A 22,295-nucleotide genomic window follows, 5' to 3' on the forward strand; every position below is an offset into this window, starting at 1 on the left:
TGCCTGACAGGAAACTCAATGAGGAGCCACACTATGACACAGTCCGTGGTGTCTCCCTCAGACCAAGGACCTCCACAACAATGATGAGGTTCGAGGGAGTGGCTACATCTTTGTGACATTTACATTATTTACCATGTCTAAATTCTCTCTTAACGTTGGTTTTAAAGTGGCCATATGTCAGTAACTGTGTATTCCATTCATGCAGTACACACACAGAGGACAGGGTTCCACTACCATTATGAACAGCCTAGGATGTCTTCACAACCCAATGGCAGAAAACCAAGAGAAAACAACAAACGAAGTCATGACTTCAGAGGCATGTGGCTCTCCCTCCCTCCCTCCCTCCCTCCCTCCCTCCCTCCCTCCCTCCCTCCCTCCCTCCCTCCCTCCCTCTATCCTCCCAGAAAAATCTATGTCTATTTTCTTTATCAGACAGAACAGAATACAAGGCAAAGTCAGGTTGTTATGTCTGCTACAAGTTAAAAAAAAAAAAATTCAAAGAAAGATGAAAGACAAGTGGTCCATTGATTCTCTGTGGAATTAGACCAGGTGTTTGGTTGGCTGATAGTCCAGGGACAGTCTCTCTTCCACCCACACACACACAGACTTGGAAGCCAAGGCCAGTTCTTTCGAGGAAACTGTTGTCTTACATACGTGTCTGTCAGATTGAGGTTATGGGTTGGAGCTAGCGCCACAATCATTATCATGCTGGAGCTGGATGGTAGGAAGGGGTCCTTCTGTTCTGACCACCAATAAGAGCTATATGGGGACGTCCTGAGCCCGTAACATTGAACTTTGCTAAGAGCTGGCATGAGGTACAAGTAGAGGTCTTTCGCGAAGGGGGTTGAGGTGAATCCCGTCAGAAAGAAAACACGATTTCACAGGGGTTAGAAGAGAGGACAGCCACTAAATCACATCCTTACAGCTCACACCCCTCCTCCTCATGTTCCTCCTCCACGCCCACAGCAGAGCAGAGAGAGATGCACCATGCCACAATGTCAGCTCACTAAGAGGCAACATGCCACTGCCGGCTCACACAATGCACTTTGACCCCACAGTGAGGGATTCTGGGGGTTGAAGTTCCTTCAGGTAACCAGCCTTTGAAGAGAAGACCAGAGGCGCTGTCATGTCCTGCTTCACAGAGCTACCAGCTTTAGGGGAGGTCCTATGACCCCACCCCAACCTGATTGGCTGGAGGGTAGATGAGGGGGCGTGGAGTCAAGGTGAGCACTGCAGAGAAAGGAGAATGGGAGGAGTGTTCGGGTACAGAGTATGGGTGTGGTGGAGGCTAGGGGTCTGCAATGCACCCCTGGGATCACTGGCTGGGGTAGGTGGGGTAGCGGACGGGCGAGTGTTGGCTGTGTGCCAGGGGCATGGTAGCGTGGCGTGGCTCTGAGGGCAGCCGGGTGGAGAGCAGGTCTGCATCAGCGCCAGTCTGAGAACCACCAAACATGTCACCTACAGAACAGGACAGGACACAAGAGACAGACGAGAAAAAGTCATGTCTACAGGTGCAGCCTACTCCATAAGCTTCTGTATGATTCGTTACACTCCAGACCCCATGTTCAAACGTTTACACTTTCCATATTCAGACCAATGTTCCCACTCTAGCCCCAGTGCTGTGTGGTTGAGATTGTAGTCTAGGCTGTGGTTTACCATGGGCTGGGTCCATGCCCCCCTGAGTGCCAGTGATATGGTGCCAAAAGGCACTGCGGGGCAGGATGGCCGTGGGGGTACAGGGGTAGGAGCCCGTCTCAGAACCTTTAGACAACTGACAAGAGAGAAAAAAATGATAAAAAACACAGTATTATATAACCACCAGAGAGAATACTGTGTGTGTGTGTGTGTGTAACTATGCCTTACTCTGCTGTTCTTCTCCATCTCCATCAGAACTCTCTTGTGCTGCTCAGCGATGGCCAGGGTGGAGGAGTGGACTCTCTGGTAGATCTGTTCTCCCTCCCGCGTCTGGAATGTGTACAGGCCTTCTCCACTGTCACACATCCTGGAACACACCAACACACACTGCTCAGTACAACATGCATGTGCATACAGGCCATAATATAGGTAATATCGACAATTCACCATATATAGATATGTTTTTGCAAACAGTCCTTTTGCAGGCACACTCTATTTACCACAAATTGTTCTCAAGCAATTGACAGCCAATAGTACTGCATTCTAACCACCACCAGGGGGCAGTGTGGGACTACGTTCTCCCAACTGGCAGTACTCTCTTATCTTTGTCCTTTGGGGGGCACCCTGCAAGTGGACCGAATCCTTTCTTTTCAAGTTTATCAAAGCACAGGAGGAGATAAGAACGCCTCGCTCACCATTGATTTTCCTCTAATCTATTCAATCAATCTCTTTATGAGGCTCTCCTGGGCAGGGCACCTGTCTGTCTGTCTGTCTGTCTGTCTGTCTGTCTGTCTGTCTGTGTGTCTGTCTGTCTGTCTGTGTGCGAGCATGAGTGTGTGTGGTCTGTATGCGTTTTTCATCAAGCAATCTATGGGCTAGGCACAGACAACTGGTTACACAGTCCTGCTTTTCTGCAGCTTTTGCATTCTTCTCCCCATGCCTCACTCTCCATATCTCTCCCACCCACCCTCCCTCAATGAGTGTTTCTCTCACCGTCCAGCCTCAAAGGTGAAGCGCATGGCATCTCGTCCGTAGCGGCGCAGGGAACAGAGCGGCCAGGTGACCAGTTTGGTGCGAGGGTTGTGGATGTCCCACAGGTAGATATTCTCATGGGTGATCTGCATCATACACTCCCCATAGATGTCCAGGTTAGGACAGGGCAGTAGGAACACATTGAAACGCTCTGACAGGGAGACAGGAAGGGGTATTACTAGTCTTAGTTCAGCATGACATACCACACATTATAAAGTGACCTGTAGAAGCCAGGACCCGTATCCACAACACATCAGAGAGTAGGAGAGATGATCAATTTAGCAATAATAATAAGACACTGGTAGCAGCAGCTGTGTTGTGTGTGTAGCATGAATGTATGTGTGTGCGTGTGTGCTAAGGTGCGGAAAGTCAGTGCAGGTGGTCAGTCCAGTTCAAGTGTTCAGCATTCTGATGGCTTGTAGATAGAAACTGTTGGTATCAGACCCCATGTTCCAACGGTAAAGAAGTGAACAGCTCGTGGGTGGGGTGTGCGTTTGAAAAATATAAACTCAGCAAAAAAGAAACGTCCTCTCACTGTCAACTGCTTTTATTTTCAGCAAACTTAACATGTGTAAATATTTGGATGAACATAACAAGATTCAACAACTGAAACAAACTGAACAAGTTCCACAGACATGTGACTAACAGACATGGAATAATGTGTCTCTGAACAAAGAGGGGATCAAAATCAAAAGTAACAGTCAGTATCTGGTGTGGCCACCAGCTGTATTAAGTACTGCAGTGCATCTGATCCTCATTGTCTGCACCAGATTTGCCAGTTATTGCTGTGAGATGTTACCCCAGTCTTCCACCAAGGCACCTGCAAGTTCACAGACATTTCTGGGGGGAATGGCCCTAGCCCTCACCCTCCGATCCGACAGGTCCCAGACGTGCTCAATGGGATTGAGATCCGTGCTCTTCGCTGGCAATGGCAGAACACTGACATTCCTGCCTTGCAGGAAATCATGCACAGAACGAGCAGTATGGCTGGTGGCATTGTCATGCTGTAGGGTCATGTCAGGAGGAGCCTGCAGAGAGGGTACCACATGAAGGATGAGGATGTCTTCCCTGTAACTCACAGCGTTGAGATTGTCTGCAATGACAACAAGCTCAGTCCGATGATGGTGTGACACACCGCCCCAGACCATGATGGACCCTCCACCTTCAAATTGATCCCACTCCGAGTATAGGCCTCGGTTTAACGCTCATTCCTTCGACGATAAACGCAAATCCGACCATCACCTCCTGGTGAGACAAAACCACGTCTCATCAGTGAAGAGCACTTTTTGCCAGTCCTGTCTGGTCCAGCGACGGTGGGTTTGTGCCCATAGGCAACATTGTTGCCGGTGATATCTGGTGAGGACCTGCAGGCCTACAAGCCCTCAGTCCAGCCTCTCTCATGCTATTGCGGACAGTCTGAGCACTGATGGAGGGATTGTGCGTTCCTGGTGTAACTCGAGCAGATGTTGTTGCCATCTTGTACCGATCCTGTGCAGGTGTTGTTACATGTGGTCTGCAACTGCGAGGACGATCAGCTGTCCTTCCTGTCTCCCTGTAGCGCTGTCTTGGGCGTCTCACAGTACAGAAATTGCAATTTATTGCCCTGGCCACATCTGCAGTCCTCATGCCTCCTTGCAGCATGCCTAAGGCACGTTCACACAGATGACCATGGACCCTGGGCATCTTTCTTTTGGTGTTTCAGTAGAAAGGCCTCTTTAGTGTCCTAAGTTTTCATAACTGTGACCTTAATTACCTACCTAAGCTGTTAGTGTCTTAACGACCGTTCCACAGGTGCATGTTCATTCATTGTTTATGGTTCATTGAACAAGCATGGGAAACAGTGTTTAAACCCTTTACAATGAAGAACTGTGAAGTTATTTGTATTTTTACAAATTATCTTTGAAAGACAGGGTCCTGAAAAAGGGACGTTTCTTTTTTTGCTGAGTTTATATATACAGTATACAGTGCCTTCGCAAAGTATTCAGACCTTGACTTTTTCCACATTTTGTTACGTTACAGCCTTATTCCAAATGAAAAAAAAAATAAGATCATCCTCATCAATATACGCACAATACCCCATAATGACCATGCGAAAACAGGTTTTTAGAAATGTTTTTTTCAAACTAAAAAACTGAAATACCTTATTTACATAAGTATTCAGACCCTTTGCTATGAGACTTGAAATTTATCTCAAGTGCATCCTGTTTCCATTAATCATCCTTGAGATGTTTCTACAGCTTGATTGGAGTCCACCTGTGGTAAATTCAATTGACTGAACATGATTTGGAAAGGCACACATCTGTCTATATAAGGTTCCACAGTTAACAGTGCATGTCAGAGCAAAAACCAAGCCATGAGGTCGAATGAATTGTCCGTAGAGCTCTGAGACAGGATTGTTTCGAGGCACAGATCTGGGGAAGGGTACCAAAACATTTCTGTAGCATTGGAGGTCCCCAAGAACAGGGTGGCCTTCAACATTCTTAAATGAAAATACACTCTTCCTAGAGCTGGCCACCCGGCCAAACTGAGCAATCGGGGGAGAAGGGCCTTAATCACGGAGCTGACCAAAAACCCAGTCGTCACTCTGACAGAGCTCTAGAGTTCCTCTGTGGAGATGGGAGAACCTTCCAGAAGGACAACCATCTCTGCAGTACTCCACCAATCAGGCCTTTATGGTAGAGTGACTAGACAGAAGCCACTCCTCAGTAAAAGGCATATGACAGCCCGCTTGGAGTTTGCCAAAAGGCACCTAGACTCTCAGACCATGAGAAACAAGATTCTCTGGTCTGATGAATCTAAGACTAAACTCTTTGGCCTGAATGCCAAGCGTCACGTCTAGAGGAAACCTGGCACCATCTCTACGGTGAAGCATGGTGGTAGCAACATCATATTGTGGGAGTGTTTTTCAGCGGCCAGGACTGGGAGACTAGTCAGGATTGAGGCAAAGATGAATGGAGCAAAGAACAGAGAGATCCTTGATGAAAACCTGCTCCAGAGTGCTCAGGACGTCAGACTGGGGCAAAGGTTTACCTTCCAACAAGACAATGACCCTAAGCACACAGCCAAGACATCGCAGGAGTGGCTTCGGGACAAGTCTCTGAATGTCCTTGAGTGGCCCAGACTTGAACCCGATCTAACATCTCTGGAGACCTGAAAATAACTGTGCAGCAACGCTCCCCATCCAACCTGACAGAGCTTGAGAGGATCTGCAGAGAAGAATAGGATAGACTCCTCAAGTACAGGTGTGCCAAGCTTGTAGCGTCATACCCAAGAAGACTCGAGGCTATAATTGCTGTCAAAGGTGCTTCCACAAAGTACTGAGTAAAGGGTCTGAATACTTATGTAAATGTGATATTTCTGGGGGGTTTTCAATAAATTAGCAAACATTTCTACAAACTTGTTTTTGTTTAGTCATTATGGGTTATTGTGTGTAGATTGATGAGGGGGAAAAACGATTTAATACATTTTAGAATAAGGCTGTAATGTAACAAAATGTGGAAAAAGTAAAGGGGTCTGAATAGTTTCCGAAGGCACTGTATATATATATTTTTATTGTGACATACTGTACACCGGATAGGTGCAGTGAAATGTGTTGTTTTACAGGGTCAGCCACAGTAGAACGACACCCCTGGAACAAATTAGGGTTATGAGCCTTTCTCAAGGACACATCGACATATTTTTGACCTTGTAGGCTCGGGTCTAACCACTAAGCTACCTGATGATGATGCGGGCCTTCCTTTATTTTCATGGTTCAAAACCATTTTAATTAATTTCACAACAAACATACAGTTGAAGTCGGAAGTTTACATACACTTAGGTTGGAGTCATTAAAACTTGTTTTTCAACCACTCCACACATTTCTTGTTAACAAACTATAGTTTTGGCAAGTCGGTTAGGACATCTACTTTGTGCATGACACAAGTAATTTTTCCAACAATTGTTTACAGACAGATTATTTCACTTATAATTCACTGTATAACAATTCCAGTGGGTCAGAAGTTTACATACACTAAGTTGACTGTGCCTTTAAACAGCTTGGAAAATTCCAGAAAATTATGTTATGGCTTTATAAGCTTCTGATAGGCTACTTGACATCATTTGAGTCAATTGGAGGTGTACCTGTGGATGTATTTCAAGGCCTACCGTCAAACTCAGTGCCTATATGCTTGACATCATGGGAAAATCAAAAGAAAATCTGCCAAGACCTCAGAAAAAAAATTGAAGACCTCCACAAGTCTGGTTCATCCTTGGGAGCAATTTCCAAACGTTTGAAGGTACCACGCTCATCTGTTCAAACAATAATACGCAAGTATAAACACCATGGGACCACGCAGCTGCCATACCGCTCAGGAAGGAGACACGTTCTGTCTCCTAGAGATGAACGTTCTTTGGTGTGAAAAGTGCAAATCAATCCCAGAACAACAGCAAAGGACCTTGTGAAGATGCTGGAGGAAACAGGTACAAAAGCATCTATATCCACAGTAAAACGAGTCCTATATCGACATAACCTGAAAGACCACTCAGCAAGGAAGAAGCCACTGCTCCAAAACCGCCATAAAAAAGCCAGACTATGGTTAGCAACTGCACGTGGGGACAAAGATCGTACTTTTTGGAGAAATGTCCTCTGGTCTAATGAAACAAAAATAGAACTGTTTGGCCATAATGACAATCGTTATGTTTGGAGGAAAAAGGGGGAGGCTTGCAAGCCGAAGAACACCATCCCAACCGTGAAGCACGGGGGTGGCAGCATCATATTGTGGGGGTGCTTTGCTGCAGGAAGGACTGGTGCACTTCACAAAATAGATGGCATCATGAGGCAGGAAAATTATGTGGATATATTGAAGCAACATCTCAAGACATCAGGCAGGAAGTTAAAGCTTGGTCGCAAATGGGTCTTCCAAATGGACAATGACCCCAAGCATACTTCCAAAGTTGTGGTAAAATGGCTTAAGGACAACAAAGTCAAGGTATTGGAGTGGCCATCACAAAGCCCTGACCTCAATCCTATAGAAAATGTGTGGGCAGAACTGAAAAAGCATGTGCGAGCAAGGAGGCCTACAAACCTGACTCAGTTACACCAGCTCTGTCAGGAGGAATGGGCCAAAATTCAGACAACTTATTGTGGGAAGCTTGAGGAAGGCTACCCGAAACGTTTGACCCAAGTTAAACAATTTAAAGGCAATGCTACCAAATACTAATTGAGGTTATGTAAACTTCTGACCCAATGGGAATGTGATGAAAGTAATAAAAGCTGAAATAAATCTTTCTCTCTACTATTATTCTGACATTTCACATTCTTAAAATTAAAGTGGTGATCCTAACTGACCTAAAACGGGGATTTTTTACTAGGATTAAATGTCAGGAATTGTGAAAAACTGAGTTTAAATGTTTTTGACTAAGGTGTATGTAAACTTCCAACTGTAATTCCAATGCTGTTGTATTAGCAATATCTTTGTATCTTCACGGAGCTGTGAGGGGAACGGCACCTCAGTACCTTCAGGCTCTGATCAGGCCCTACACCCAAACAAGGGCACTGCGTTCATCCACCTCTGGCCTGCTCGCCTCCCTACCACTGAGGAAGTACAGTTCCCGCTCAGCCCAGTCAAAACTGTTCGCTGCTCTGGCACCCCAATGGTGGAACAAACTCCCTCACGACGCCAGGACAGCGGAGTCAATCACCACCTTCCGGAGACACCTGAAACCCCACCTCTTCAAGGAATACCTAGGATAGGATAAAGCAATCCTTCTGCCCCCCCCCCCCCCCCCCCTTAAAAGATTTAGATGCACTATTGTAAAGTGGCTGTTCCACTGGATGTCATAAGGTGAATGCACCAATTTGTAAGTCGCTCTGGATAAGAGCGTCTGCTAAATGACTTAAATGTAATGTAAATGTTTGTATCCTGCTCTCCTCCTCATTGTTGTCTCCTTACATGTTATCATAGTAACCATACATACAGTATGTGTATTTGTGACAGAAACGTGAGGTAACAGAAGGAGTTGTTATTTCCTCCATATTTTTAAAGCTTTGGTTTAGATCACAAAACGGCACAAATAACCTCATTTATGCATGATATTTTAGATAATTAAACAGCTAGAGGCAACAAGTCAACAAATGCATCACTGCTCCTATGAAGCAACAGAAGTGAACATGACAGCTCCCTGTGAATACATACTTAGTGGTACACCAGTACTTAGAAGTAATCATCTATGAGGATATAGTGGAGAATCCTCTGTTAGTTGCTGAGGCAGCCATGCCATTCTCCGTGGGGCTGTCAGTCTTCCTTCTTAATTTTTATTCCAAACAAGCTGCAGAGCTTCATCAGCATCAGTTCCACTATCTCTTCCTCCTCTGAGGGCTTCTGATGTATTTTCTCTTGAGTAAACACCACCAGGATGACTGAGATGAACAGGTTCAGAACCACAAAGGTCATGAATATAATGCAGGAGCCGATGAGGAACGCACCAAGCACCGGGTTGTAATCAAGAACTTCGTCATAGTTAAAGATGCCCAGTTACAAGCTAACCGTGGTCAGAGCAGCATCCAAGAGAGTCCTATAAGAGTACAGCTTCCAGCCATACATCACATAAGAAGTGATAGAATAGGCCAGGAACATAATGGTGATGACCACGAGGAAGCCTGATATGTCAGTCCAGGCACGTTGCAGTGTGGCTGTGATCATGTGTAGCTTGGGGTTGAGCCTCAGCAGATGCCACAGTTTGACTGTAGCCAGTAGCACCAGGAATGCGATCAGACACCCCAGCACTGCATATGCTGTGGCTGTCTCATGGAAACTGGCAAACTAGTCTTTATGGTTGTGGTAGTACTCCATGTCCCGGTTCCCTAACAGGCTCCTCTTAATGAAGACAGACAGTGCGCTCCAACTCAGGAGGATGATGGCGAGCTCCAGACGGTTGCACTTTGTCTTGAATTAAGCCCACTTCGGCTGCTTCATCAGCTTGCCCTGAACATACATGTAGTAGAGGATAAAGAGGAAATAGATGACCTCAGAGGCCATGACAAAGATGTGGAGTCCACCGGTAGGCTGGTATAGTCGGACACTCCGCAGGTCACTGCGAAACTGGAACGTTCTACAGCTGTGGTCTCCAGCATGAGTGTGACAATGTGAACTCTACAAAGACTGCTCGGGTGAACATATCAAGCCAGGTGTTGTCCAACAGATACTGAAGGGTACTGCTAGCGTTCTGTGACTCACAGAACTCACTCCACCACAAACCCCCCTCCCCTGTGGAGGACCACAACCTTAGCCAGATGGGTTGGGCTCTGAGTTGGGCCTGGGTTTGGTACTGCCATGGGCTGCGGAGGGCCTTTGAGGTTTTTTCACTCGTAGAGCGGTTCCAGCCTGGCCCATAGGAGCCCATGTCATCCACCTCCTATGAGTATGGACCATGACAATCAGGTACAGCCTGGTGCATGGAGCGGGCGATGCGGCAGGATTTCCTCTGCACCCTCACCTGGCGAAGACGGGCATTACCAACCAGTTTGGAGTTCCCATCTGTGATGAAACCTGGGAACTCTCCAAAGAGGTTGCTGAGCAGAGAGGTATTTGCCCAGGTGAACACATCTCTGTGGCTCATGCTGTCTGAGATCCCTTGGCTGAAGCTGCCAAATGTGCTGAGTCAGGAAGTAAGCGTTAGGGTCCCGCTGAACATATGCCACCAGGAGCAACATCCATATGAACCCCATGTAGGTGAGAATCTCTTTGATGAGGGCAAAGACCTTCTGCTCCTTGATCATGTTGTTCCTCATCCTCTCGGTGTCTGTGGGAGGAGGGGGCTGGTAGAAGCTGCATGTGCTATCCCTCCTGACAGCCCACACTACATCAGGGTCATCTGGGTTTCAGAGCTCCAACTGAAACGTTGGATCCCCATACTCCTCCTGATCAACTTTCTTCAGAACGAGCAGGCCCCGTTTCGAGTAATTGTCCAGGATTGGTGGGAGTACGGTCCCAGTGATGTTCTGAGCCATCTTCACCACCCGATGGAGTGCCTAGCAGTCGTGAACGGAGCAATTCATGTACCAAGCCCAGGGCTCTGAGCTGGTGTCGAGTTTGGAGGGAACTATAGTGTTGAATGCTGAACTGTAGTCAATGAACAGAATTATCACGTAGGTTTTCCTCTTGTCCAGATGTGTTACGGCCATGTGAAAAGTAATGGAACCGGCATCTTCCGTGGATCTGTTGGAGCGGTAGGTAAATTGGAGTGGGTCCAGTGTGTCTGGCATGCTGGTCTTGATGTGGTGCATGACCAGCCTCTCGAAGCACTTCATGATGACCAGGGTAAGTGCTACGGGCTGATAGTCATTAGGCATGTCACCTTGTTTTTCTTTGGCACTGGGATGATTGTGGTTTCCTTGAAGCAGGTGGGGAATACAGGTTGAATATATCAGAGAAGATGCCCACCAGCTGGTCAGCGCACACACTGAGGATGCCGTTTTCTGAGTATTCACTCTTTTGACAGTTCTCACTCTCAAGTCAGCCTTGGAGAGCAAAATCACCTTGCCGTCTGGAGCAGCGAGAGTCTTCCTGGATGGCTCGGTATTGTCTGCGTCAAAGCGTGCATAGAATGTCTTAAGCTTGTCGGGAGGGAGGCTTCGGTGGGCACCACACAGCTGGATTTGCCTTTGTAGTATTTGATAGTCGGTAGTCCTTGCCACATGAGACGTGAGCCTGAGTTGTTGAACATCAATTCAAGTTTGAGTCTGTATTGTCATTTTGTGTCCCTAATGGATATGTTGAGCTCGTACGTGTTTCCCTTATACACATCGCGCGCCACCGGGTCATTTGGGTTTGTTCTTCTGACATTGAATGCTGCAGAACTTTACTGGCCTGCACAGAGTCCTGACCTCAACCCCATCGAACACCTTTGGGATGAAATGTATAGCCGACTGCAAGCCAGGCCTAATCGCCCAACATCAGTGCCCGACTTCACTAATGCCCTTGTGGCTGAATGGAAGCAAGTCCTCGCAGCAATGTTCCAACATCTAGTGGAAAGCCTTCCCAGAAGAGTGAAGGAATTAATTTCACACATGCTTGGTTAAAATTCCCCATGACAATAAAGACTGCTTCCGGGTGTGAGAATTCTTTCTGGCTAATATACAGTTTGCGGAGCGCCGCCTTGGTGTTCGCTTGTGGCAGTATGTACACAGCTGTGATAATAACATGCGTGAATTCCCTGAGCATATTGTGGGGTTGGCATTTAAGCATCATAAACTCCAGGTCAGATGAACAGGAGCTGAAGATGTTTTCAACTTCGGTACACCAGGAAGTGTTGATGAGGAAGAGTACACCTCTCCCTACTCTTACCAGAAGCCCCCGTTTGATCCATACGGAAAATGGAAAAGCCGTCTGGTTAAATAGCAGAGTCGAGTGTCCATAAACCGTCCCACTGGGAACAAACTGGTTGAATCAATGTTGTTTCAACGTAATTTGTCAATGTATTGTGACGTGTATTGTGACGTGGAATCTTTTTCAATAACCAGGTTTTCCATCCAATCTTTTAATGTGAGTAAAGTACATGTCGGATAAAACATTTAATGACAGGCCTGATGGAAACAGCACATTTTTCTGTAAACTTTCCAAATGTCGACAAAACAAAATACGCTAGACAATGTGGAATCTTATTGTGTGTGTAAAATTAATTATGCGACAGATGGCAGTGGAAACGCCTTCATGAACAACTGGAGAGAAAGTACCAAGACCAGAATGGGCACATTTGTTACAGCCTATAAGGCAGCATTTTTATGTGGCAAAACTATCAGCAAAGTTGAAAATGTGATGGATGGAGGGGGGGGTACTTGGGAAAATCATTTTTATGTGCACTACATCATTAGACACAGCCTGATTTGACTTAGTCATCTTCTTTAACTATGATTCTTGGTTGAGATGAAGATGTGAATCCAACATATGATTTATTAATTTGTAGACAAACTGGAATTTGTTGACAACCAAACAATACAAAATCTCTTTTGCAATACAGTATCTTAACAAATGATATGTTGGATTCACCTCTAACTAAAGCAAAAATAAAAGTTAAAGAATAGGATTAAGCCAGTGGCTCAGATGAAACTATCCCAAGCATTAGATATCCTTTAAATGTTGATATTTGGTTGCGTTGTCAACCAAACACAATTCAATATTACTTGTGTAATATAGTAAATAGCCTAAAGTTAAGGCTATTATACAAACGTATACAACAGTAGTTATTCAACCTTAAAATGAGTAGCACATCACCGGCCACATTTTGAGGTTAGCATACTGTAACTATAAAATGTCTTCTTATGTCATCATAGAAAGTGGGCATGTTCAAGACAGCGAGCAAAGGCTGCAGATCTGTAGAAATCTTCACCTGTAATAATCTGCACAGAATACTGAACAGCGTTGATCACTTGCACCACGTACTTTTAATGTCATCTCAACCGCAATCCAGGTCATTTGGTCGTGCTGTTAGATGAAGCATGATGCATAACACATGAAGATGTAGAAATACTAAATATCTGCCATTGTATTCCTATTTGAACTTTGTTGTGCTTTTGAAATGGTTGAAAGCGCAGTGATAACACATTTAGATGACAGCTGAACCAACACTCAGACATGGTTTATTTCCATTCGAATTCGGTTGTGTTTTTAGATGGTTGAAAGCATTGTGATAACTTCCTCTTCTTCGTTGCCTTCGGTTATCTTGGTCAGCAGCAACAGGTAAGCCCGTGTGGGGAACAAAGGAGTGTAGTATCCCAGATCTGGGAGGCTGAGAGATAAGTGTGTAGCCTACGATTGATGATCCAGAAGTGTTTGTCATCGTAGGAAATTGCAAACATTCTGAGCAAACAAAGAAATAATGAATGCAAAAATAGCCATAAAGCAAAGTCGAGCAGGACTGTGCCATGGTGCTAGTCAGACACTCACCTGTATGTTCACACTGAACACCTGCTGCCAGCAAGTCTGGCTCTCCTAGACTGATGTCATTGAGGCGGGTCCCCAGGCATTCGATTGACAGGGTTTTGAACCACTCCTCTGCTTCTAGCTCTGAGTGTAGACCAATGGGATGCAAAGAGAGGTGTCATAAAACAGGAAACTTCAGAGATGATTGTACACTGTGAGAAAACATCTATTGCAATAAGGTAAGTGTGGTGTGGAGCACCTGATTCACAGGTGAACATGCGCGAGGTGTCATCGGTAAAGACGATGGCTACCGCCTGGCGCTTGGTGTCCCTTGGGAGCCTTGTGACATTCTTCACATTGCTGATCTCGGTCACCTGGGCAATGGGAAAGTTCAAGAGGTTAGACAAACACGGAGAGAGGTTGAAAGGGTCAGACAAGCTGTCTAAATACTGTATGATGTGCTGCCGGTTGACCGGATTCAGTTTTCCGAGAGAAAGGAGAGGAGAGAAAGAGGGAGTGTTGTAGCCAGGTGTAGTGGTCACCCTATGCTCAGACACTTCAGAGAGACCTGGATTCTGGCTAGGAGTGGGAGGCTGGCTTTGATCTGTGTTACTCTCATCTCCTTCAGCCTCCTGTGTGTGCGTGTGTGTGTGTGTCTGTGTGTGTGTGTGTGTGTGTTGATCCTTTCAGACACGCACATTTGCTCGCTGCAGCTAAACAGGGGGCTCAGAGAACAGACTGACTGAATGACTGACTTTCTAATGACACACACCACACACACACACATATATATCACCCACTCACAGTAATACCATACACGCCGCACACAGACATCATCCTTCAAACTGACATTTGCCAATTGAAACGTGACTTATCATGCAGCACTCTCGGGGGGGGGGGGGGGGGTACCTTAGGACAGACTCTGATGTAAGCGGACTTCTCATCAGTGTACTTCTCCAGTCTGCGTGGTCCTTTACTGGACGACTTCTTAAACACCAGCCAGCAGCGGCGGTAAATCTCAACACAAAAACAACAGTCAGTTAACATAGTGCAACCAGCCACCCAACAGCAAGTCAATGTCAACATATACACCCCATTCAAGCATAACGATTTACACTCTTTTGCTATCAAGAGCAGGCACACAATGGTTGCCTCTGGTTTACCTGATCAATTAACCAGGAAGCGTTATAAGAAAATCTAAATAGCATTTAGTGATTAGCAATGAGTGAAAGAGAGACACAGAGAGAAAGAGACAGGTAGAAAATGAGAAGGAGTGCGCCGGGTCCTTGTCATCAGTCAAACATTGTTTATGCAAGACAATTCTATTATACATACGATATTGAGTTAAGGAGGCAGACAAAGACACAAACTCTCCTGATGGAATAATGAGAAATCCATCGCAGTAATGCGAACAGGCACACACACATACACACACACACACACATCAATAAGATAGCTATTGCTTTAGTGGCATTTATCCCCCTTATCTGTTATAAAAGGCAGGGTCTTTATTTGATCGATGTTCCACTGTCCTTCTAAAGCAAACCTCCTGTTGCCAGGGCAACCTCAGGACCTGCACAGTACAGTACGGAACGGCCAGGGCCAGCCATCCCTAAGCCAATCCCCACATTCCACTTTCCCTAACCCATTATCACATCCCTGTTTATTAGCTAGGGGCCACAGAGCCAGTGAAATCCCTTAGTGCACTGACTTAGTAGAATGAATACAAAGACCCCAAACTGAGTGACAATGTCTCACTGCCGTAGACAGACACACACCGGTGTCACTGTGACAGAGATAACAAGACCAATTAAATATGCAATTGTATTTATCCAGAGATTAAACAAGAGCGTCATCAACAAAGGCACACCGTAATGTGAGCGTGCACAAATGGAGACATGGTGAAAGGACAAAAGCGTTGCTCTGATGTGTCCTTTTTAATTGGTGACAATGAGTTTGAACCTTGAGGAGAGGGGGAGCCTTCAAAAAGACGGCCTCGGCTCCTCTATCGCTGTTCGCCTTCAGTGGGATAGCTGACGGCGTGTTGAGAGCAGGTGCTCACCAGTCCATTATGTCTCAACGATATTAAGCTGTTCAATGGAGAGTTACCTCTGTGTATCTGCCATCTAGCTCCTAATTCTCCCCAATGTTATCCCAAACCAATTGGCTCAGTGCTTCATTGGAGCTGTGTGCGTGTGTGTGTTGGCAAGCTTGCAGTCTACTATCGTGCCCCCCTCCCCCCTTCTTCTCCTCCCTCAGCTCCAGTGTTCAGAGCAATCAGGCCTTGGCAAACTGACTATGAAGCCTGGTAATTAAGCTAGTGGGTGGAGGAGCAGCGACAGAGATGAAAAAAGACAGGGAGAGTGAAACAGAGGATATGGTAGACAGGGAAAGAGGGAGAGAGCGAGAGGAGTGGGAGCTGTAAATTCTCCTCCGATACCTTGGTTCATTAAATATAAGGAAGTGATGGACGTCACATCGTTCAGAACTGAACGGTCATGTATGAGCATACCTTGCCTCAAAAAAGATCATTTGAAGCAATCCAAAATCTATTTCAGTGTCTCTCTGATCACACTATGTGTTCAGCGGCAGGAACAACCCATCTAGACACCACACACACACACACACACTCCTCCTCCACCACCTCTGACTGAACACAGCAAACCTAAGGTCACAGGTCAGCCACCTTATCCACCTCTGCTGTCACCAATTTCAAGGGTCTTTGTCCTCCAGAAAAGAGGGGCCATGCTCCCTGCCCTGTCGACCCAGGCCTAATGCATTTTAAACAGACTGACCCAGCCACGTCAAAAAGCACAGGTCCTGACTAGAGGTCGACCGATTAATCGGAATGGCCGATTAATTAGGGACGATTTCAAGTTTTCATATCAATCGGGAATCGGTATTTTTGGACACTGATTTTTTTTACACCTTTATTTCATCTTTATTTAAATAGGTAAGTCAGTTAAGAACAAATTCTTATTTTCAATGACGGCCTAGGAACGGTGGGTTAACTGCCTCGTTCAGGGGCAGAACGACAGATTTTTACCTTGTCAGCTCGGGGGATTCAATCTTGCAACCTTACAGTTAACTAGTCCAACGCTCTAACCACCTGATTACATTGCACTCCACAAGGAGCCTGCCTGTTACGCGAATGCATTAGAAGCCAAGGTAAGTGGCTAGCTAGCATTAAACTTATCTTATAAAAAACAATCAATCAATCATAATCACTAGTTAACTACACATGGTTGATGATATTACTAGTTTATCTAGCGTGTCCTGCGTTGCATATAATCGATGCGGTGCGTATCGTTGCTCCAATGTGTACCTAACCATAAACATCAACGCCTTTCTTAAAATCAATACACAGAAGTATATATTTTTAAGCCTGCATATTTAGCTAAAATAAATCCAGGTTAGCAGGCAATATTAACCAGGTGAAATTGTGTCACTTCTCTTGCGTTCATTGCACGCATAGTCAGTGTATATGCAACAGTTTGGGCCGCCTAATTTGCCAGAATTTTACGTAATTATGACATAACATTGAAGGTTGTGCAATGTAACAGGAATATTTAGACTTATGGATGCCACCCGTTAGATAAAATACGTAACGGTTCCGTACTTCACTGAAAGAATAAACGTCTTGTTTTCGAGATGATAGTTTCCGGATTCGACCATATTAATGACCTAAGGCTCGTATTTCTGTGTGTTATTATGTTATAATTAAGTCTATGATTTGATAGAGCAGTCTGACTGAGCGGTGGTAGGCAGCAGCAGGCTCGTAAGCATTCATTCAAACAGCACTTTCCTGCATTTTGCTAGAAGCTCTTCGCTGTGCTTCAAGCCTATCAACTCCCGAGATTAGGCTGGTGTAACCGATGTGAAATGGCTAGCTAGTTAGTGGGGTGCGCGCTAATAGCGTTTCAAACGTCACTCGTTCTGAAACTTGGAGTAGTTATTCCCCTTGCTCTGCATGGGTAACGCTGCTTCGAGGGTGACTGTTGTCGTTGTGTTCCTGGTTCGAGCCCAGGTAGGAGCGAGGAGAGGGATGGAAGCTATACTGTTACACTGGCAATACTAAAGTGCCTATAAGAACATACAATAGTCAAAGGTTAATGAAATACAAATGGTATAGAGAGAAATAGTCCTATAATTCCTATAATAACTACAACCTAAAACTTCTTACCTGGGAATATTGAAGACTCATGTTAAAAGGAACCACCAGCTTTCATATGTTCTCATGTTCTGAGCAAGGAAATTAAACGTTAGCTTTCTTACATGGCACATATTGCACTTTTACTTTCTTCTCCCACACTTTGTTTTTACATTATTTAAACCAAATTGAACATGTTTCATTATTTATTTGAGGCTAAATTGATTTTATTGATGTATTATCTTAAGTTAAAATAAGTGTTCATTCAGTATTGTTGTAATTTTCATTATTACAAATAAATAAAAACAAATCGGCCGCATTTGCATTCGCTCTGCAGGTAATATAACTTTTCATTACATTTCATTATAGTACAACGGTTTAATTTGTCCAACCTTAGCAATTTCTTCTTAGCTAGCTACATAACCGTCTGTGTATCAAAGATAATTGCGTAATTATCGTATTTCGTCGTCTATCGTAGTCCACACTGCTATCTGCCCAGCAGCTAGCCAGCTAGCAAACGTCCACCGTCTACCGAATAGTAGTATAACTTTTCATTACATTTCATTATAGTACAACGGTCTGATTTTCATTTTCATTACAGTACAACGGTTTGATTTGTTTGATCTTAGCTAGCTACATAGCCGTCTTTGTATCAAACATAATTGTGTAGTTATTGAGGTTTGCTAGCCAGCTATTTTCGTCCTAACGTAACGCAACGTAGCCAACACTGCTAGCTAGCCAGCTTGTCACCGAATAGCAGCATTGTAGAAACGAGTGCATTACAACGGAACGACTTGATCAGTGTAGTGTTAGCTGGCTACACAGTTGTCTTTGCTATCTTTGATTTGTTTGATCTTAGCTAGCTACTTAGCTGGCTACATAGCCGTCTTTGTATCAAAGATAATTGTGTAGTTATCGAGGTTCACTGAGGTTCGCTAGCCAGGTATTCTCGTCCTAACGTAACGTAACGTAACGTAGTCAACCCTGCTAGCTAGCCAGCTAGCCACCGATTAGCAGCACTGTAGAAACGATTACATTACAACGGAACGACTTGATTTGTGTAGTGTTAGCTAGCTACATAGTTTTCTTTGCTATCTTTGTATCTAAGATAATTGTGTAGCTTTGAGTAATTATCGGTTAGCTAGCCAGCTATTTTCGCCTGCCGCGCTGCCGTCCTCCTACCTAGCCAACACTGCTAGCTAACACTGCTAGCTAGCCAACTTCTACCGAATAGCAGCACTGTAGAAACTTACATTACAACGGAACGACTTGATTAGCGTAGTGTTAGCTAGTTGTCTTTGCTGTCCTTGTATCCATGATAATTGTGTAGTTTAGAGAAATTTAGAGAAATTGTCGAGGTCACCTAGCCAGCTTCACTTTCAACAACGCAGCCACTGCTAGCCAGGCTACTTCACCAGCCAGCAGTACTATATCATTTTAGTCAATCAGATCAGATTTTTTTGCAACGTAAGCTTAACTTTCTGAACATTCGAGACGTCTAGCCCACTTGTCATTCTAATCTCCTTTGCTTTAGCGTAGCCTCTTCTGTAGCCTGTCAACTATGTGTCTGTCTATCCCTGTTCTCTCCTCTCTGCACAGACCATACAAACGCTTCACACCGCGTGGCCGCGCCCACCCTAACCTGGTGGTCCCAGCCCGCACGACCCACGTGGAGTTCCAGGTCTCCGGTAGCCTCTGGAACTGCCGATCCGCGGCCAACAAGGCAGAGCTCATCTCAGCCTATGCGTCCCTCCAGTCCCTCGACTTCTTGGCACTGACGGAAACATGGCTCACCACAGATAACACTGCTACTCCTACTGCTCTCTCTTCGTCTGCCCACGTGTTCTCGCACACCCCGAGAGCTTCTGGTCAGCGGGGTGGTGGCACCGGGATCCCATCTCTCCCAAGTGGTCATTCTCTCTTTCTCCCCTTACCCATCTGTCTATCGCCTCCTTTGAATTCCATGCTGTCACAGTTACCAGCCCTTTCAAGCTTAACATCCTTATCATTTATCGCCCTCCAGGTTCCCTTGGAGAGTTCATCAATGAGCTTGATGCCTTGATAAGCTCCTTTCCTGAGGACGGCTCACCTCTCACAGTTCTGGGTGACTTTAACCTCCCCATGTCTACCTTTGACTCATTCCTCTCTGCCTCCTTCTTTCCACTCCTCTCCTCTTTTGACCTCACCCTCTCACCTTCCCCCCCTACTCACAAGGCAGGCAATACGCTTGACCTCATCTTTACTAGATGCTGTTCTTCCACTAACCTCATTGCAACTCTCCTCCAAGTCTCCGACCACTACCTTGTATCCTTTTCCCTCTCGCTCTCATCCAACACTTCCCACACTGCCCCTACTCGGATGGTATCGCGCCGTCCCAACCTTCGCTCTCTCTCCCCCGCTACTCTCTCCTCTTCCATCCTATCATCTCTTCCCTCTGCCCAAACCTTCTCCAACCTATCTCCTGATTCTGCCTCCTCAACCCTCCTCTCCTCCCTTTCTGCATCCTTTGACTCTCTATGTCCCCTATCCTCCAGGCCGGCTCGGTCCTCCCCTCCCGCTCCGTGGCTCGACGACTCATTGCGAGCTCACAGAACAGGGCTCCGGGCAGCCGAGCGGAAATGGAGGAAAACTCGCCTCCCTGCGGACCTGGCATCCTTTCACTCCCTCCTCTCTACATTTTCCTCTTCTGTCTCTGCTGCTAAGGCCACTTTCTACCACTCTAAATTCCAAGCATCTGCCTCTAACCCTAGGAAGCTCTTTGCCACCTTCTCCTCCCTCCTGAATCCTCCTCCCCCTCCCCCCTCCTCCTCCCTCTCTGCAGACGACTTCGTCAACCATTTTGAAAAGAAGGTCGACGACATCCGATCCTCGTTTGCTAAGTCAAACGACACCGCTGGTTCTGCTCACACTGCCCTACCCTGTGCTTTGACCTCTTTCTCCCCTCTCTCTCCAGATGAAATCTCGCGTCTTGTGACGGCCGGCCGCCCAACAACCTGCCCGCTTGACCCTATCCCCTCCTCTCTTCTCCAGACCATTTCCGGAGACCTTCTCCCTTACCTCACCTCGCTCATCAACTCATCCTTGACCGCTGGCTACGTCCCTTCCGTCTTCAAGAGAGCGAGAGTTGCACCCCTTCTGAAAAAACCTACACTCGATCCCTCCGATGTCAACAACTACAGACCAGTATCCCTTCTTTCTTTTCTCTCCAAAACTCTTGAACGTGCCGTCCTTGGCCAGCTCTCCTGCTATCTCTCTCAGAATGACCTTCTTGATCCAAATCAGTCAGATTTCAAGACTAGTCATTCAACTGAGACTGCTCTTCTCTGTATCACGGAGGCACTCCGCACTGCTAAAGCTAACTCTCTCTCCTCTGCTCTCATCCTTCTAGACCTATCGGCTGCCTTCGATACTGTGAACCATCAGATCCTCCTCTCCACCCTCTCCGAGTTGGGCATCTCCGGCGCGGCCCACGCTTGGATTGCGTCCTACCTGACAGGCCGCTCCTACCAGGTGGCGTGGCGAGAATCTGTCTCCTCACCACGCGCTCTCACCACTGGTGTCCCCCAGGGCTCTGTTCTAGGCCCTCTCCTATTCTCGCTATACACCAAGTCACTTGGCTCTGTCATAACCTCACATGGTCTCTCCTATCATTGCTATGCAGACGACACACAATTAATCTTCTCCTTTCCCCCTTCTGATGACCAGGTGGCGAATCGCATCTCTGCATGCCTGGCAGACATATCAGTGTGGATGACGGATCACCACCTCAAGCTGAACCTCGGCAAGACGGAGCTGCTCTTCCTCCCGGGGAAGGACTGCCCGTTCCATGATCTCGCCATCACGGTTGACAACTCCATTGTGTCCTCCTCCCAGAGCGCTAAGAACCTTGGCGTGATCCTGGACAACACCATGTCGTTCTCAACTAACATCAAGGCGGTGGCCCGTTCCTGTAGGTTCATGCTCTACAACATCCGCAGAGTACGACCCTGCCTCACACAGGAAGCGGCGCAGGTCCTAATCCAGGCACTTGTCATCTCCCGTCTGGATTACTGCAACTCGCTGTTGGCTGGGCTCCCTGCCTGTGCCATTAAACCCCTACAACTCATCCAGAACGCCGCAGCCCGTCTGGTGTTCAACCTTCCCAAGTTCTCTCACGTCACCCCGCTCCTCCGCTCTCTCCACTGGCTTCCAGTTGAAGCTCGCATCCGCTACAAGACCATGGTGCTTGCCTACGGAGCTGTGAGGGGAACGGCACCTCAGTACCTTCAGGCTCTGATCAGGCCCTACACCCAAACAAGGGCACTGCGTTCATCCACCTCTGGCCTGCTCGCCTCCCTACCACTGAGGAAGTACAGTTCCCGCTCAGCCCAGTCAAAACTGTTCGCTGCTCTGGCACCCCAATGGTGGAACAAACTCCCTCACGACGCCAGGACAGCGGAGTCAATCACCACCTTCCGGAGACACCTGAAACCCCACCTCTTCAAGGAATACCTAGGATAGGATAAAGCAATCCTTCTGCCCCCCCCCCCCCCCCCCCCTTAAAAAATTTAGATGCACTATTGTAAAGTGGCTGTTCCACT

General features: G+C 46.4%; 1 protein-coding gene across 2 annotated transcripts in view; it reads right to left on the bottom strand.

Annotated features, from left to right (window-relative positions):
- Window positions 1-395: 395 nt before the first annotated feature.
- LOC129834357 (docking protein 4-like) overlaps window positions 396-22,295 on the bottom strand; it is a 66,784-nt gene continuing 44,884 nt past the window's right edge. The window contains exons 3-9 of one of the 2 annotated variants that reach the window (XM_055899273.1): window positions 14,475-14,582; window positions 13,825-13,939; window positions 13,590-13,709; window positions 2,629-2,818; window positions 1,864-2,002; window positions 1,657-1,771; window positions 396-1,458 (exon numbers count right to left, since the gene is read on the bottom strand). In XM_055899273.1, coding sequence (XP_055755248.1) covers window positions 1,316-1,458; window positions 1,657-1,771; window positions 1,864-2,002; window positions 2,629-2,818; window positions 13,590-13,709; window positions 13,825-13,939; window positions 14,475-14,582 — 930 coding nt within the window. In that variant the 3' untranslated portion in view covers window positions 396-1,315. Of the gene's footprint in view, window positions 1,459-1,656; window positions 1,772-1,863; window positions 2,003-2,628; window positions 2,819-13,589; window positions 13,710-13,824; window positions 13,940-14,474; window positions 22,203-22,295 lie in introns of those variants that run through there. The other variant, XM_055899272.1, reaches the window with a different exon arrangement.

This window comes from Salvelinus fontinalis, chromosome 35 (genome assembly GCF_029448725.1).
Source record: "Salvelinus fontinalis isolate EN_2023a chromosome 35, ASM2944872v1, whole genome shotgun sequence".
NCBI classification, from domain to species: domain Eukaryota; kingdom Metazoa; phylum Chordata; class Actinopteri; order Salmoniformes; family Salmonidae; genus Salvelinus; species Salvelinus fontinalis.